At 41.9% G+C, this 19,105-nt stretch overlaps 1 protein-coding gene across 1 annotated transcript in view; it reads left to right on the forward strand.

The window, feature by feature from the left end:
* Nucleotides 1-18,291, forward strand: part of zcchc14 (zinc finger, CCHC domain containing 14) — a 58,126-nt gene extending 39,835 nt beyond the window's left edge. The window contains exons 7-13 of the mRNA XM_017724600.2: nucleotides 2,578-2,614; nucleotides 3,184-3,508; nucleotides 4,843-4,931; nucleotides 11,491-11,615; nucleotides 13,158-13,301; nucleotides 14,269-15,402; nucleotides 16,707-18,291. Of these exons, the coding sequence (XP_017580089.1) occupies nucleotides 2,578-2,614; nucleotides 3,184-3,508; nucleotides 4,843-4,931; nucleotides 11,491-11,615; nucleotides 13,158-13,301; nucleotides 14,269-15,402; nucleotides 16,707-16,762 (1,910 nt within the window). The 3' untranslated portion in view covers nucleotides 16,763-18,291. The remainder of the gene's footprint in view (nucleotides 1-2,577; nucleotides 2,615-3,183; nucleotides 3,509-4,842; nucleotides 4,932-11,490; nucleotides 11,616-13,157; nucleotides 13,302-14,268; nucleotides 15,403-16,706) is intronic.
* The last annotated feature ends 814 nt before the right edge of the window (nucleotides 18,292-19,105 follow it).

A 19,105-nucleotide genomic window follows, 5' to 3' on the forward strand; every position in this document is an offset into this window, starting at 1 on the left:
GATCCCACAGCAGGACCACAGTGAGACCCCTGAGGGCCACATTCATTAAAGCTACTTTTAACCCATCATATCTGCTAGTATCTAATCAAAAAAGATACAAACAATTCATGTCCTCTGAAAGTTTGAATAGAGATGCATCGATATTGAATTGTGAGCCAATGGCGATATCAAGCAATTTTGATACATACATATCGGTTGATGATAAAACCTTAGTTCTGGATTGGCATTATAGAGAAATGTAACATTTATTTGTGGAGGGTTACAAATGCAGTAAAATGAATACAGTGTAGCACAGTGGCCCAATGTCCTTCTGCTCTTTCATGTACAATAAACGGCCATCAAATATTGGTTTCAATGATCAGTCAAATCTAAACATCGGACAGTAAATATTTTAAACAGTTATCGATACCAAAATATTGGTAGATTTCTACCCCCAGGTTGTCAGGCTTGTGAACTTTTAAGTCCTTCTGCATTACCATTTCTCTTTGCCATTTTGTTATTTATTCTATTCATATCACTTGCCACGTTTACATGCATCCTAATAATCCGTCAATAATCCAACTAATAGTGTCCATGTGAACACTTCAGTCAGAATAGTCTAGTTGGATTGAGGCCATTCAGAATAGAATTTCTATCTGATTGAACAAGGTGGGTGAACCTGTAAATAATCTGTTGAATAGAAGAATAATATCCGTAATAATAATTCTTTATTTTTATATAGCGCTTTATCAAGGACCCAAAGACGCTTACAATTCAGAGTACATAAATAGCACACACACAGACAACAAGAGCAAAGCAATACATACAAAAAGACAAGGCAGTATATGTGCAGGTCTAATGAAGGAGCATAACAGACTGAGGGCAGGTTATGAGTACAGTGTGGCAGACCAGTTTACATAAGAACAGTAATACTGTACAAAGGCAGCGTCAGACATTGAAGGTATGTGGGTGGTTATAGGCAAAAATATATGAATGCTTGTAAACACCTGTATCCGATTACATTCCCTATCGGAAAGTTTAAGTCCGTTCTGCCTGTGCGTCGCATCATAGTGAGAGTTTATACCGTTCAACACGGCAGAGCAGAAATTGGTCTGCGGCGGAGACAAAGTTTATTCTCTGGTCTTTAAAAGACGGCGGTGGGACGGGTGTCCAGCTTACACGACGTCTTCCTTTCGGCCTTCTTTAATAAGGACGTGTGAAGGACGTTTTCCTGAGTCTGACATCATTTTAAAGCAATTAAAAACACAGGCACTGCTCACTGCTGCTCATCTCACTCTGACTGGACCTCATGTGAGGTGTGCTGTCATGGTAACATTAACTCTAAGTGGTTCTCCATACATGCTTGTAATTTTGGATCTGATTACTTGTAGTGAGCATGTAAATGAAGATTTTCCATCAGATTGTTGAATACAGTGAGAATAAACACCTCAGTCTTAATCTGTAATCAGAATATATTCAATAGGATTGGCAAAAATCTTTGCCTGTAAACACGGCCACTGCTACAGACAGTATCACTAACTCATTTTAAAATATGTATATATTCTCTTTTCTTAGATCTCATATGTCAAACACAAGGCCCGCGGGCCGGATCAGCACCTCGACACAATTCTTTCCGGCCCGCAGAAATATTCTCATTTTCTATTAATATTAGGCTGTTTTACAATGAACTACACATGTACATTTACAGCATTTGGCCAAGGCTTTTATCCAGAGCTACTTACAGTTTAATCATTTTACACAGGTAAGTGAAGGCAGTGTTAGGAATCTTGCCCAAGGACTCTTGGTATAGTGTAGGGTGTTTGTCCAGGTGGGGACTGAACCCCAGTCTACAGTGTAGAAGTCAGAGATGTTACACACTAAGTTGTATAAGACACTAACTACAGTCCTCAGCATGCACAGCAATGTTACATGCGCTCCGACTCTCCTACACCAGTCTAGTAACCCCAGGACATCAGTTACACCTCAGTTCTACACAGTTCTACACAGTTCCACACCAGTCACACCTCCAAACACACCAGCTGCATTTCAACCAATATAAACACTTAACATCAGCTCAGCAGCTCAGAAACTGAGCCCAAGAATTGATGAACTTGCAGCAAAGAAAAGATGCCAGGTGTCTAGTTCAAGCACAAAGGTAGGTTTAAAAGACTGAGCTGGTGGGGATGTTTAAACTTTGAATATTATTATTAAGTATTCACATAATATTTCAAGGTTTGCTACAAGTGTCTGTATTTTACAGTTGGATTTTTGCAAATTTTGTGTGTGTGTGTGTGTGTGTGTGTGTGTGTGATGCCGCCCTGCTGTGATTACCTGAGCCTCACCACAAGCATTTCAGTGCATGAATATCCCGACATGTTGTGTAAATGACAAAGAAATTTGAAACCGTACAAAACAAGTTTGAGTCGGCTTTTACTTTATAACTTTCAGTTTGGTTTTTGCTTTTGAATGTGATTAGTAAGATCATTTTTAATTGTACTTAGCCAAAAAAAGAGAAAAAGAGAAAACATGAAAGAAATACTAGGTGTAAACATAATCATACTTGAGTTGCTAATAAACGCTTTGATTTGTGTATTTCAGATTTGAGTTGTCTACCTCAGTACAGAGGAACTAACAGGTGAGTGCCACTTGTGCTGTGTCATGAATGCGTGTTGTACCATATTAGTGCAGCACTAACACCTTCAGTTCCTTAAACCGCCTTAGAAAACATCTAAAGTTTAGGAAGACCATGCCTGAAGCTCCTTCTCCTCTAACCATTTCCAATAAATGTCTAACCATTTCCAATAAATATCTAACAGAAATGTTTGCTTTTTGCACCACACCATAAATAAGGGGACTTATTTGTGTTTAAATCTTTGTTTAAGCATTTTATTGTATTATTTACTGGCCATTTTACTGCAGATACCCTCCGTTTTGTCCACTTTGTGCAAATACATAAATGCAAACAAAAGCTATTTAGTTTAAAAAAGAGGAGAATGCGCACGAAGTCCCCCGCCAGTGTTCATCGTTGTTGTGCTAGTGGCCTTAAATTGCATAAACTAGATTTAAAAAGACCTGAACATGCAGTAAACCTTAATGTTTGTAAATAATTTCTTACACTGGCCTTCAATATTTGCGCATTCCTTCACCCTCACTTCCATCTCTCTCTCTCCAGCTGTCTCTAATCTTTCTCCTTTTGTCCCACAGGGCAGTCTGTGGTGTGGCCAGCATTCAGCCAGTCGTTAATATCCACGCCCCGATACCTCAGACCTCTCCGCCTCATCTGCCACCCCAGCCAGCCCTGACCCTGCACCCTGCTGTAGCGTTAGGAGATGGCGTCCCATCTCAGAATCACCCCAATAACCCACCTTCTCACCCCCAAACGCAACCACCTCTCCAGCAACAGCAACCCCATTCACACCCCCAGGCCCAGACCCAGCCCAGCCCGGAGCAGAACGGCATCCTGGACTGGCTACGCAAGCTGCGTCTACACAAATACTATCCTGTCTTCAAGCAGCTGACTATGGAAGAGGTGAGCAAATGAATCGGATTATAAGAATGCGTACAGTGCAGGTTTCCCATCTTTCTTCAGCTTCTAACATGGTTTATTGCTGGTACTTGACTGTATTAGTGAGTATTTAGACCTGAGCATTAACCCTCTGGGGTCGACGAATTTCGGCATATCAAATTAGATGTTTCTAGCCTTTCTATTACTATATTTGTAATAATCCAGCGCAGAAATCCAGTTCAAATCGTCGCCCTTTCCATTCCATCTTATCACGAGATCGAACGTGACTCACATCCGGAGTTATGAGCCTATGAAGAGGGGCTGAGATACATGTCATCTGCCTTTCACCGTGTGGAACTGGTGGATTCGTGTGTCCGTCTACATTCTGTGTGAAACTGACCAGTGGACACTCAGGAAATCTCTAAGGACCGACCATCACGTTCTAAGCACAATTTTTCATTCAGTTGCCTCAGAAACCCAAGTGAGAGGTGTGTAAAAAGTTTGCAGCCACTGAAGTTGCTGCAGCATTTTGGAGCTGTAGTGAAGCTACGTATTCACAAGCAATATGAAGAATTTCTGTAACCGGATTTCATTTTTCCAGGTTTCAGGTACAGTTATCTCTTTATACGGTGCTCCAGATCAAAATAGCCACATTACTAGGAGAGCTGAGATTGTTTTGAACTTTTTGATATGTAACGTGGGTATCATGTCATACGCAAGTGCCTTTAAAGGTGATTTTGAGAATATATCCCAGAGGGTTAAACCAATACTTTCGAGATATCTGTCTCCAGCATTTGTGGCATATTGCTGTTGTCAGAAGAAAACCTTGTATGTCTAAAACGGTAACTTTACAGGGGAAGGAAAAAAACTTATTTTACTTTTAATGCAAGTCAATGGAACCAGACTTTTTACCAAGTCATTTTGGGTCATTTCTTTTAGTCCATTCATCATGAAATCTGCACTCAATATCAGGCATTTTCAAATTATGTCAAAAAAAGAAAAACGACAAAAATGGAGATATGAGGTTTTCTTCCGACAACAGCGATATTGTTGAATACCACATACAGTTTTGTGCTCAAAATACTTCTAGAGCAGAAGTCATCATACTTTTTAAAGTAAAAGAAAATTATTGTCTGTGGTAACTGACAATATGCTACATATGTAGAAAATAGAGGTCAAACATAAAATTATTCCTTTAGTTAGATACTGATGAATAACTTGGTTATATCATGAACTGTCCGCTGAAGAGGGCAATGGGTAGGATGTAGTTAAGGGTAACTACACTCTAACTAAGTTTTTTCTTACTTATTGCTTTGGTCTTTGCTTTCTCTTCTGATGGTGCACTGCATTTCCCACAGTTCCTTGCTCTCACCGAGGAGGACCTGAATAAGTATGACCTCACTCAGGGAGCGAAGAAGAAGCTGAAGACTCAGCTGGAGCTACAGAAGTGAGTAAGCAGAACATGCTTTTAGACACAGTCTGGAAAAAAACTTATTTAAGGTTCACAACTGGACCTTAAAACCACTGTAGAACCTTTGAGGGAGCATTTACGTTGTTTGTACCTTGATGAAGGAAAAATGTACCTGCACAGAACCTTCATTTCTAACAGTGTAGACAAATACTTAAAACACTCAAAGTGCAATGTATGTATCTGCATTGTTGCTGTAAGTGTTTTATGTTTGACATATTTGTCTATGTATTAATGTGCCAGATTTCCAAAGACCAGTTTCTATTTAATGCATATTTAATGGACAATAAAGATATCACATCTTAAACCCAGTCAAAGTAATCAATACCTTTAATTAGCTGGATAAGGAGCATTAGATAAAAACCATTTGCCTTTTCACATTGTGTGGATATTTTATGAAGAATGGGCCAAAAGAAGAGGTTTAACGTTACTAGGATTAAAATCTTGTTGCATCAACTTACATTACAATTAGGAATGTTGACAGTGACCGTATATTGGAGACGGGTGTCAGGGCTGATGTGTGACAGAAGGATAGCAGCAAGAGTGAAAGGGAAGGTTTACAAGACAGCAGTGCGTCCTGCTATGATGTTTGGTTTGGAGACTGTGGCTCTGTCTAAAAGACAGGAGGCTGAGCTGGAGGTGGTGGAGATGAAGATGCTGAGATTTTCGTTGGGAGCGACAAGGCTGGACAAGATTAGAAATGAGCAGATCAGAGGGACGGTGAAGGTGGAGCAGTTTGGAGATAAAGCCAGAGAGGCCAGGTTGAGATGGTTTGGACATGTGTTGAGGAGGAATAGTGGATATATTGGGCAAAGAATGTTGGAGATGGAGCTGCCGGGTAGAAGGAGAAGAGGTAGACCTCAGAGAAGGTTTATGGATGTAGTGAAGGTGGACATGGAGATGGTTGGTGTGAAAGTAGAGGAGGCAGTGGATAGGGCAAGATGGAGGCAGATGATCCGCTGTGGCGACCCCTAAAGGGAGCAGCCGAAAGAAGAAGAAGACAGTGACCATATATATTTTTCCAATACACATATATAATTCCTATACACACTACTTCCATCAGTGTTAACAGGTGTCTGATGAGTTGCCGCATAGTTCATGATGGGACCGCTGTGTCGAATTATGCAAATGAGTCCAGCCAATGCAGTGTTTCCTCAGTTAGAAGGCAGGTATTTTTTGTGTGACTCTCTACAGCTCAGTGTGTGAAACATTTATTATATTTATAAGATGTTTCCATACAAACAGCTGCAAAAGCAAAGTTTTATCTTAAAAATCCAAGGGGTAAGATGATTAGCTGGGCGTGAATCAACTGAAATAACTGATGTTGAGTGCAGGAGATAATCAGCAAGCTCCGTTTCCCAAATGATACATAGTACGTTGATTTTATGATTATTTAAAAAGACATTAACTAGACAAATATTTACTTAGCAAGACTTATTTTAATTGGATTTAGCTGGGAGGGCCCTTTCAACACCCATATGCAGTGTAAACACGGTGCATGTCCATAGTCAGTGCAATACATGAAAACTTGTTTCATATTGGCAAATTTTGAGCAAATGAATTTCGTATCCTAGTAGCAGAGATGAGAGGTGCACCATACACATATATGAGCTCAGTTTTCTGTCTCTTAGTTTGATTTTGTTACCCTACTTTCATTCGGCCTTAGACCTGTGCATCTGTGACTAATTAATAGTTAATAGTCAGACTCACAGCTGAATCAGAACAGAATACGTCCATGTAAACACATGTAAAAATTGAGGCCGTTGAGAAAACAGCTTCTATCTGACTAATCGAGGTAGGAAATCCTGTAACTATCCGTTAAATAAAAAGTAGAATAATATCCCTGTAAACACCTGTATCCGATTACATTCCCTATCGGAAAGTTTAAGTCGGTTCTGCGTGTGTGTCATGTCATTGTGAGAGTTTGTACCTTTCAGCACGCAGCTCCTTCTGCAGAGGAGACTAAGTTTATGCTCTGATCTTTAAAAGACGGCGGTGGGAGGGACGTTCGGCTTATGTGTCTTAGAACATGAAGTAAAAGTCACATGAATTCCGATCTGGCTGTTCGGATATGGATATGTATCAGATTTCAGTACCACATATGAAAGCATCTGAAATCGGAATTGAAAATGTCAGATTCAGTGTGTTTATCTGTTCACACAGACACACAGACACACATCTGTGTCACATATGAGGATAAAGATCAGATTTGGGCCTCTTTTACCTGCTGTGCAAGCGTGGCCTAAGTATTGTGTTCCTCTGGGAAATTGGTGGGCGGTTTGGTCAATAGTTAAGCTAAAGACAGATTGATTATTTTAGATAAGATGTCATTTGTTGTGACTCTTGCCAAAGACTTAGCTATGCGTTAGTATACGTGACTGTTTTCCGCTGATCTGGAATCAGTTGTGCTCTTTCTGTGACCTTTTTAAAGAATTGAATACAGCACCAGGTCAGACTCAGCATAGTTTAACACTAATGGAAAACCATTATCAGTGACTATTCTTGTGAAAGAACATGCGCGCGCACACACACACACACACACCACACACACACACATACACACACATACACACACACACCACTCTAATCCCTTTTCCATTCACAATATCTGCAAGTTTCCACTTCTTGCTCAGGCCAGGGAGATAGGGACGAGGTAAGGGGCGAGGAAAGCCGCAGATGCCTTTCCAGCTTTTCCGTCAGGCTACCTGAAAAAACAAGGAGAGCAGCAGGTGGTGTGAGGAAGGAGCGCTGGTCTCTGTTTAGCCCACTTCTCGTCAGTGGTCAGTGTGTGTGAATGAAGAACTTTTGGATGTTACGGTGTTTGTCCTGTTTTAGCCTGAGGGTTACAGAATTGTAGCTGTTATTTTATGCTGGTAGTGAACCACACTGCCTGACTCAGCCGCCTAAAAACCATAGAAACAGACCTTAAACAGAACTTAGGACCCTTTAGGTCACCCTAAAGATAGGACAGGATTTAGGAGGTTTAGTCTAGTTAGGATGTTTGTGTGATGCTGTTTTCTTATCTGGAGTTAATGATGAGATTATGAAGTTAGAAGCTGTAGCTACTGTCCTGAATTCAGTCTGTACTGAAGTCGTCATGGAGACTAAGCAGATCAGATTTCAGAGTTTCTGTAATACGACTCCTGTTATTACTTGGGTGGTTTTTAATTCTCAGCACGGCAGCAGTGATACTGACGTGTTAGTGTATGTGAGCGTATCAGGCACAGCGGTGTTGCTTTGGTTTTACACACTTTAGACTGAGAGTGGAGCGACACCCAAAGATATCAAGTCAAGAGCAGCTCTGGGGTCAGAAACTGACTAGAGCAGGGGTCCTGGAGGGCCGGTGTCCAGCACAGCGTGAAGTTTCCCTCCTCAAACACACCCATTAAACCTGCCAGTTAACAGATGAGTGTAATCAGGTGTGGTTGAGCAGGTAAATCACCAGATCAACAACCAATCAACAAACACAGGCACATTTACACTAAAAATGAGATCAGCTCAACTCACAATGATATAGTAATTAGTTACATGGCTTTTCTTGAGTTGACTCCTCTTCACACAAATACACAACTCAAACTTCCTAGTTGAGTCAAATGTTCTTAATTTTTATTTCTGTGTTTCATTGAGGTAAATAAAACTTGTTTTTATACTCAGCCTCCTCACTAGTCAGGACTTTTTACATCACACAATCCTGCTGGACATTTTTCCTCCTGGATACGCACTATGGATTGCTGGGGCATCGCTGGGGCTCAAACTCACAGGCTCCTATTGGAGTGGCGGCTTAGTCCACTGAGCCACTCAGGAACACCTGAACTCAGATTTTATGTCTGCAGATGTTTAATACACTGGAGAAAATGTGTTGTTTTAACTTTAAAGCCTGGCATCGTCTCATGCGGTCCAACTGTCTAATAATTCATCCCAACATCAGGAGGTTGTGGGTTTGAATCCCAGCAATACCACAGCTGTCCATATCCAGAGGCCCAGGGGGAAAATATGTCAGATGGGACTGTTTGATAGAAGGAGCGCCAGCTAGTGGGGAAACTGAGTAAAAACACATTGTTTTGTTTATCTACCCGAGATGTCGACCTAGAAGCGGGAGCTGGGAGATCTTTTGACTCAACTAATGCTAAACATGCACTAAAAGACCTCTGAAAGTCTGCCAGTCTCTCGCTTCTGAAGACAGTGCCACAGTTTTTAGTCACAGACTATGATTTTGCAAAGACGAGGAATTTTACAGCGTCACTATTTGCAAGACCGTAACTAGATTTTTGAGTGTGTTTCCCATCATGCACCAGGTGGAAATTTACAAGCAGATAAACAGTGTTCCTCCCACTATGTAGTTATACAGATGGGAAGATGTGTTGGCTGAGCATGTAAAGATCTGGATCTCCGTTCAGTTCACTGTAGAACCGTACACTCTGGCAGATCATCACCCAGAATCGTTTAATTAACCTGTAAAATGTGCACTTACTTTTACACATCAGCACAACACGCAATTGTGTTATGAACTAAACCCTAAAAAACAAAGGAAATAAGAAAACCACTAAAACCACTATAACAGAAAGAAAAATCGAAACATTGAAGATTCTTCAGTGAAGCCGTTCTTAAAGTCCTCTGCTCATTTGCTTACGTCACTGTAATGCTCAGTGAACCTGGAACATCAAAAGCCAGTATGATTAATATGATTAATATGATTAATATGATTATTGTGGTAAAGTGCCTTTTTTTACAGACATTTCAGGCACTCGTGCACCCCCCCCCCCTTCTCTCTTTCTGTTTCTCTGTATCTCTCTGTCTCTGTCTCTATATCTCTCTGCATCTCTCTCTCTCTCTGTATCTCTCTCTATCTCTCTCTATCTCTCTCTCTCTCTCTGTATCTCTCTCTGTCTTTCTCTATTTCCCTCTCTCTCTGTCTCTCTATCTCTCTGTATCTCTCTCTTTATCTCTCTATCTCTTCCTCTCTCTTTCTCTCTATCTCTATCTATATGTCTCTTATCTCTCTATCTCTCTCTCTCTCTCTCTCTCTCTGTCACTATATCTCTCTGTATCTCTCTCTTTATCCCTATCTCCCTCTCTTTGTCTCTCTCTCTCTCTCTCTCTCTCTGTATCTCTATCTCTTTCTCTGTCTCTACTTCCATCTCTCTCTCTCTCTCTCTCTCCTTCTATATCTCTCTGTATCTCTCTCTGTCTCTCTCCCTCTCCCCCTCTCTCTCTCTCTCTCTCTCTCTCTCTCTCTCTCTCTATCTTTCTCTCTCTCTGTCTCTACTTCCCTCTCTCTCTCTCTGCATCTCTCTACCTCTCTCTTTATCTCTGTCTCTTTCTCTCTATCTCTCTCTGTATCTCTTTACCTCTCTCTGTCTCTTTTTCTCTCTCTCTCTCTTTCTCTCTCTCTAGCTCTCTCGCTGTTTGCATGAGCCAAGAAGTAAAATTTACGATAATATTAAACATGGTTGATTTTGTCGCAGCGTCAACACAAGAAAAAGACTGACCTAAGACGGCCGTCCTGACCACCTCACACTAAACGATCGAGATGACGCAACTCTAGCAAGACTCTCGTGATTTTATTCCAACATTGGAAATTTGCCTGCGACAGTGAAAACGCTTGAAAAGTCGTTTAGTGTAAGTTTGAGTTGTGTGAACTTGAGGCAAGTTGAGCCAACTCAAGAAAAGCCATGTAATCAATTCCTGTATCATTTTAAGTGGAGAAGACTTTTCACTTTTTACGATGTAGTGATAGCACATCTACGAGAACAGGCATAATTACTTCCAGAGTTCTTAAAAAATAATAATAAATATAGGAATAAGAAATAAACCAATCAGCGCAGACGTATTGCAGTGCTACAAAGCTCTACGGAATTGTTCCACATTTCACAGTATCATTTCCGCTTTGGGTTAAAAGAATATGACAGTCGTTCCACTAGTAAAAAAATCCATGCCTTTAAAGATCGTTGTGGCTCTTAATAGGAAAGTAAAGTTCTTTTCTTGGCTACAAGTGCAGAAGATACAATCATTTCAGCTAATACTGTACTGAGGGAATTATAGCTGTTTTTTAATTGTTTCAGCTTTCAGTTTATGGAGTAGCACGGCAGTACATGCAAAACAACTAAGCTGTGATAGGTTTTGTACACATTGCCATCTAGTGGTCAGTACTGGCAGTGAAACAGGATTTATTTAGTCTTAGTCCTGTTTGGCAAGTGTCATAGCCGATGTCTGTCAATAAACAGCTGATAGCAAGTATTTTGAGAGCGTTTGGTTCCTAGGTCTAGTGATAGGAAGCACTTATTTAGCTTAATTAACAGGGTAAAAGGGGGTAACAGAGTATCAGAGAAACAGATGGACTACAGTCTGTAACTGTAGAACTACAGAGTGCAGCTATACAGTAAGTGGAGCTGATAAAATGGACAATGAGCAACAAGGAGGTGGTCAGAATGTTACGTCTGATTGGTGTGTGTTACAAATGTTGATGAAATACATTATAATGGACAGTGCAGGAGATTATTCTAATCACTGTAATTTGATTTTTGTTTGTGTATTACAGGGAGAAATTGGAGAAAAGATACGTGTTGTCTCAGTTTCCTGTGTCGTGTGGGGGGGTCGCAAGAGTAACGCCATCCAGTTACAACGGCCCTCTAACACACACACACTCAAGCAGCAGCAACACAGGTACACACACTACGCTCTTAAATAAGATGGTTCTTTAAGGGTTTTTAGTATAGAAAATGGTTCTATGTAGAACCATGAACACCCTTAAAAAGTTCTCTGCATCTCTGATTCTTCAGGTTGTCCCGTAGATGGTTCTGTATGGACTCTTAGAACAGGGCTCTGGTATCTCCTCTGTCCTAAGTGCAGTTCTGATCAGGGTACACTTATGCATATGTCTCGGGAATGTAGGAAAATCCAAACATTTTGGAGAGATGTTCATCAAGTTGTTATGAAAATATTGGATAAAAGCCTCCACATGTCACCATGTTCATATCTTTTGAACTACAGCCCCGATACGGTTATAAATGACCATCAAGCCTATTTGATGGGAGCATTATCATATTTAGCAAAAAATGCGTCTTACTGCTGTGGATATCTCCAGATGTTCCCTCACTCAACATGTGGCTGACACAGGTGTCGAACCTTCTTCCATTGGAGAAACTTACTTTTGAACTTAGCAAAAAAACACAGAAAATTCTGTGAAATCTGGTCATCAGCCTGGAAAGTGCTGGAGGATCTGTAATTGTAATTGTTAAGTTTCCTTCTTGTATCATATTTATATTGTTGTATTGCTTTATATTTTATTTTGTCCTATTTCACTGTCCATTTCTTTAAATTCATGTATGTTAACCCCCCCTCCGATGCTGCTGTGGCGAGATGTTCTTAATTTCTTCTATAATTTCTGTAAAACTCAATAAACATAATAAAAAAGGAAAAGAAAAGGGTTCTGTATAGCACCAAAAATGGTTCTACTGTTGTTACCATATAAGACAGTAACAATAGCAGAACCCTTTTTAACCCTTTAAAGAACCTTTTTTCAGAAAGGTTCCATATAGAACCATCTGCAACATATTCTCTATCAATGTTTAGTAAAGGAATTGTTTCTTTATAGAACTACGGACCCTTAAAGAGTTCTTTGCATCGTAAAAAAGATTCTTTAGATTGTGCCTTAGATGGTGCAATATAGAACCCATTTAGAAAATGGGTTCTATATTGCACCCAGAAGGGTTCTGTTATTGTTACTTTCTTGAAAAAGAATGGCAAACAAGAGGAATTAAAAAAAAAAGTTCTTAGCCCCAGTTGTACACACACACACACACACACACACACACACACACACATATATATATATATATATATATATATATATATATATATATATGGCTGTTGTCTGAATAAAACCTCATAAGTCCATTTTTATTGTTTTTTAGTTTTTGACATCATTTGAAAATACCTGTTGTCTTTCATATTGTATGGAAATTTCATAAATATTGGACCAAAGGAAATGACCCAAAATTACTTGGGGAAAATTCTGGTTCCATTGACTTACATTAAAAGTAAAGTATGTTTTTTCCTTCTCCTGTAAAGTTACCGTGTCAGAGATACGAGGTTTTGTTCCGACAACAGTGATTTTATATATATATATATATATATATATATATATATAATATTATATATTTGTATTTTTTCATAATATATGTGTTCTTGTGTATATGTGTTCAGAGTTGCGTGTGGAGGTAGAACAAGGTTCGCTGCCTGTTCTCCGTGACAGCAGTTCCTCGTCTGGCTACTCCAGCGCCCCCTCTAGCCCCATGACCCCTTTGTCCCGAGACGCTTCCTTCGACCGAGCCAAAGAGCCACACAGACGTACGAGGCTTCCACCACACCTCCCAATAAAAAACACTCCCTGGGGTCGCAGTCGGGGTCGGGGTCATCTGCACTGGTTCATGAATAAACAGAGAAAATGAGACGAGTCTAGTCACAGTTATTCACATAGCACCTTTAAACACAGGGCAAAAGTTCTGCCAGTAGGGCTGGGCGATTATGGCAGAAATATCATATCACAATACTTACTACAGGCTTTCATACACAATGCGTGTTATGGCATCAGACATACTGCACATTTCACTCAGTAAGCCCAGTTAACCAGGACTAATGGTGCTTACTCTATAATAAAAAGTGCAGTTGGTCAGTTTGTTCAATTTTAGCTCAAAGAAGCAATTTATTTACCACGATAATAGAATTTATCACAAGGATGAGACAAGATAAGATGATCCTTTATTAGTGGGGGATAGTTAGAGTGCTACAGCAGCAAAGGGAGAGCAAGGCGCTTCAGAAAAGAAGTAACAAGAAGAGAATTAATAAATGAGGTAATTAAGCTTATTAATTACTTAACACAATTACAGTTTGTTACTTATTAGTGTGTAGACAATATATATAAAACTAAAGATTAAAAAATGAACTCTATCCTTCACAAAATGAACAATATAAACATAAATAGAAAAGCAAAAAAAAATCTTTACACTCTAATATTTTACACGTATTGCAAATAAACACCATATAAATATAAAATATCATCACATTGGCCAGTACAATCAATATTAAACAAAAGAAAACCACACACAAGCGTGTTAGTAGATGTTGCTTAACGTGCTCTTCAGACTCATGTACTCTGGAATTGTCAAGGACAAATAGGGAATAGGGGAATAGGGATTTTTTCCAGGCCTCTGTTGCCCTCAGTTTACCTGTTTGTGGCTACACCTGGATTTTTGTAAATCTGCTTTGTGACAATGTCTGTTGAATGTCTGTTCTAATGAAATCTGACATCTGGCAGGTGCAGACTCTGGCTCGGAGCCTGGAGAGAAAGAACGGCCGTGTTTCTTGCTCAACCCTTCTGGTTCCGGCGGCCCCAGTCGACCCACAGCTCAGGTTCTCCCGGTCCAGAATGACCCATTGCTATCACCATCACACCAGAGCAGCCTGAGCCCTCCCTCCCTCCCTCTGCTGTCACCGGGGCGAGGATTAAACTCTGCCCGCAAGCCCCGTCCCCTGCCGCTGTGCTCCGAGGAAAGGCCCAAACCCACTGGGGCCGGGGTAGCGGTCAGCGTGCGCCTCGAAAGCCTGTTCCCTGGCATGGGCGTAGACGCTCGTGGGCCCTTAGCTGTGCTGCGCTCTCCTCCGGGGTTGATGGTGGAGACCAGCACTGCTCTGACTGCAACCTCTAACACCCTCCATCACGTCTCTCACCCACCTCTACACCTGCAGGTCTCTCCCTCACCTGCCCACGCCCGCACAAGTCAGTTCCCTCACCCTGCCTCTTCCTCTTCTTGCTCCTCTTCCTCTTCTGGGTTAACCTCCAAACCAGCCTTCCCGCCTGTCAGCGCTGTTCCCGTGGCAACTGGCAGCACCGTCCCTGTGGCGGCAGTGTCTGGGAACACCTACAGCATCAATAGTGCCTCCGTAGCCCCGCCCAGTTCCAGTCCCATCACAACAGAAGCGGTAGGTTATGGTTCCAACCAAGCAAACGGCACGAGCTCGGGTTCAGCCGCTTGCGTGTGTAGCACTTGCGGCTGTAGTGGGAACTGCGGCTCCTACGGCGCGCTGCCGGCCAGCTACAGCAGCTACTTCCCACACCCGTTCTCCGGGACATCCGTGTTTACGCTGGGGCCTCTGCTCCACTTCAGCCCACTCCTCACGGGAAGTGGCTCTGCCTCTCCCTTCTCCTATCCCCTGGTGGCCCCGCCCCTCTACAACAGCAGCCTGTCACACGAGTCGCAGCAGAACCTCATCCTTCCTCCCATGCAGGGCTTTCTAGGGGGAGGGGCTAATGTCTACCAGCCCCATGGGATGATGGGAAATGGAGGCGTGGGACAGAAGAAGACGGGGAACATGTCCTGCTACAACTGTGGGCTGAGTGGGCATCGCGCACAAGACTGTAAACAGCCACCGATGGACTCTACTCAGCAAGGTATGGGAAGAGTCCAGCTCAAATGACGATAATACTTTTCTGACAGAGCCTTTGCAGTTGGGACGGTATCAATAAAACAACCACAGTATTTACCAAATACATCATGCTGTCATGGATAGTGGATCATTGTCCATTTGATCAGTTCCACTTACTGTATAGCTGCACTTTGTAGTTCTACAGTTACAGACTGTAGTTCATCTGTTTCTCTCATACTCTGTTACCCTGTTCTTCAGTGGTCAGGACCCCCATGGACCCTCACAGGGCAGGTACTATTTGGGTGGTGGGTCATTCTCAGCACTGCAGTAACATTGAAATGGTGGTGGTGTGTTAGTGTGTGTTGTGCTGGTACGAGTGGATCAGACACAGCAGTGCTGCTGGAGTTTTAAACACTGTGTCCACTCACTGTCCACTCGATTAGACACTCCTACCTTGTCGGTCTACCTTGTAGATGTAAGGTCAGAGACGACAGCTCATCTGCTGCTGCACAGTTTGTGTTGGTCATCCTCTAGTCCTTCATCAGTGGTCACAGGACGCTGCCCACAGGACGCTGTTGGCCGGATAGTTTTGGTTGGTGGACTATTCTCAGTCCAGCAGTGACACTGAGGTGTTTAAAAACTCCAGCAGCACTGCTGTGTCTGATCCACTCAGACCAGCACAACACACACCAACACACCACCACCACGTCAGTGTTACTGCAGCACTGAGAATGACCCACCACCCAAAAAGTACCTGCTCTGTGAGGGTCCATGGGGGTCCTGACCACTGAAGAACAGGGTAACAGAGTATCAGAGAAACAGATGGACTACAGTCTGTAACTGTAGAACTACAAAGTGCAGCTATACAGTAAGTGGAGCTGATAAAATGGACAGTGAGCATAGAAACAAGGAGGTGGTCATGATGTTAAGTGTCCCATACAAGGAAGTCCCAGCAAATTAACACAGAATTCAGTTGATGTTTGGATTTGTGTGTGTCTCAGGCATTTTTACAACAGCTTTAAATGTGGCTCAGCTTTTAGATGTGGACATTTCTATGTTATTAATAGACATTTTGATTGGCCGTGTCCTTAATTTTAGGCTTGTTGGTTAACAGTTCATTCAGTCAGTTATCACTCAAAAGAATTAGCCAAGACTTGCATCCCTACTGGCACCAATGCATGAATATCTCGTCCAGTACTATTTGCAGAACATCTGTCTCATGAATAAATTAATCTATTGAATGTAATTGTCAAACATACAGTGCCATACAATTGAAATTGGTTAATTATGCCCTACTTATGCTTGTGTGTGTGTTTTTTTTTTTTACAGGGATGTTTCGTCTCAAGTATTCTCCTCAGTCAGACAGCCAGGACTCTGGTGACTAGGTGTGATTTGGAGATCATATGTGAGGTTTTTTGGACCGGAGCCCTCGTCCGTGTGTGAACTCGCACTCACCGAAATCCCCCCACGGGAGCAAGGCTCTGGATTTTATCCACAGCTGAACAAACACTCCAGCCTAGGCTTCTCCAAACGCTGTCGTCAGACTTAAGTCGAAAACCCTGAGAAAACGGTTACGATTGTAACCTTGGAGAGAAGTTTCCTAACAGCCTAATGGAGTGGGACGTCATAAGAAGCAATAAAACCAAAGAGGACAGCTTGCTTGACAAGACAAATCTTTCGAAAGGAAAACCGCAAAGGAAGAATGTAAACATAGCTGTTGTGTTCTTCGCACTCTCTCCTCTCAGGTCCACCATCGGCCTCTTCTAGCTGCGTCTTGTACAGACATCATCACTGCTTTTAAACCGTAACGTGCAGACAAGGCTGCTTCTTGCACATCTCTGGTAGGACTTTGGAAAAATAGGAAAGAAGACACTGCCATCTTTCAGTTCTGAGGAAACACGAGTAAAGCGATGGTTCTGACTCTCATCTGCACCAACGCACAGGTTCTTGGAAGCCTTTCGGAAGAACGTTTAGTGGTATTATTGCTCTGTTCTACGTGGTTACGTTTTGGTTTTTTCAAAATGTACCTTGTTGATTGCCATGAAAAACATCATACTACCCAGGAAAGACACTTAATCCTTTTATAACAAGCTCTTTTTGTTGAATTCAGTGTCTGCGATGTCTTTTTTTTGATGTCGTAATTTTGGGAAAATCGTTTTTAATCATTTTGGAAATCATCTTGAAGGCCTTTTTGATATCGGATGTCTCAGTCTTTCGCAGCTAGGCCCTCATGTTGGGACAGAGCTACCTGCAGCAGCCCGAAGGCAAGGTGTGGAGCTCAATCCTCACATTTCAAGAGTTGTTTTTAATCCACAGCTGCCTGAAGTGGCTCTTTTAAAGTATAAACAGCTGGACAGATTTACACATTTGCTATCATTTATTTGGAAAGGGACTCGTGAAAGGACGTCCTCAGCGGGCGATGTTTCGTACCTGCCGATGTACATATGCATGGCGCTAGAGGCTAGCCATAAAGCAATCATCGTGAACAAATATAGGTTTACCGAACTGCACTTTAGCCAGTTTATCAAGGACTGCAGCTTTGCAACACACAATGACAATGTACTTTTATGCTCAAACACCCAGCTGAAAGAAGTCCTTCACATGAAATGAGTGTTCGCAGCTGAACTCGGTCGTCGGCAGAACTTTTTCCATGTATTTCTTTAGCCAGAATCCGCAGTAATCAGCTGTGCATGTTGCCTTATAACAAGTATTCGTTCTGTACATTTGGAATATGTATGTAGTCGGCGTCTTTTATTATCAGAAAAGGGTTGGAACTTGAAAGATAATCTTTTTTTTCCCCATTGACTATTTTGCCTGTTTTGTATTTAACAGTGGATACTGAATGAAATTTGTATTCAGTTATTTTGTATACTGTGCCAATCTGAGATATTTCAAAATTAAACCCGTTTTCAGATTCGCGTGTGAAAGCTGGGTGTGTTTGGGATGACGTGTAGAAAATGAACTGTACCCTTCAGGGTACGAAGGCTGTCACAGGGTTCATAACATCAAGGGCTTTTTCATTACCTTTAGTTGCAGGAACATAACTGTAGCTTATTCTGTTGCCTTGTGTCTGTGTGGGTTTCCTCCCACAGCCCAAAGACATCCAGTCAGACCAACTGGAGATGCTAAATTGCCCCTCGGTTTGAGTGCGAGTGAATGTATATGTCTGCACTGTGATGAGCTGGCGACCTGTCCAGGGTGTTTCCTGCCTTTATTGACCGCTGGAATTGGCTCCAGCTCCCCCCACAAAACCAGAAGGATAAGCGGCTTAGGAAAAGTGTGTATGTATGTGTGTGTGTGTGTGTGTGTGTGTGTGTGTGTGTTCTGTTGCTGTTGAAGTTTTGGGAATCTGGAAACGTCTCTGGTGGAAATGTGTAATTGCAAACAACCTGCAGAACATTTTGTAACATGGGCATGTGTGTGTATACACACACTGATCAGCCATAACATTCTGACCACCTCCTTGTTTCTACGCTCAGTGTCCACTTTATCAGTTCCACTTACTGTATAGCTGCACTTTGTAGTTCTACAGTTACAGACTGTAGTCCATCTGTTTCTCTCATACTTCGTTACCCTGTTCTTCAGTGGTCAGAACCCCCATGGACCCTCACAGAGCAGGCACTTTTTGGGTGGTGGGACATTCTCAGCACTGCAGTAACACTGACGTGGTGGTGGTGTGTTAGTATGCGTTGTGCTGGTCTGAGTGGATCAGACACAGCAGCGCTGCC

Source organism: Pygocentrus nattereri, chromosome 8 (genome assembly GCF_015220715.1).
Source record: "Pygocentrus nattereri isolate fPygNat1 chromosome 8, fPygNat1.pri, whole genome shotgun sequence".
Taxonomy (NCBI): Eukaryota; Metazoa; Chordata; class Actinopteri; order Characiformes; family Serrasalmidae; genus Pygocentrus; species Pygocentrus nattereri.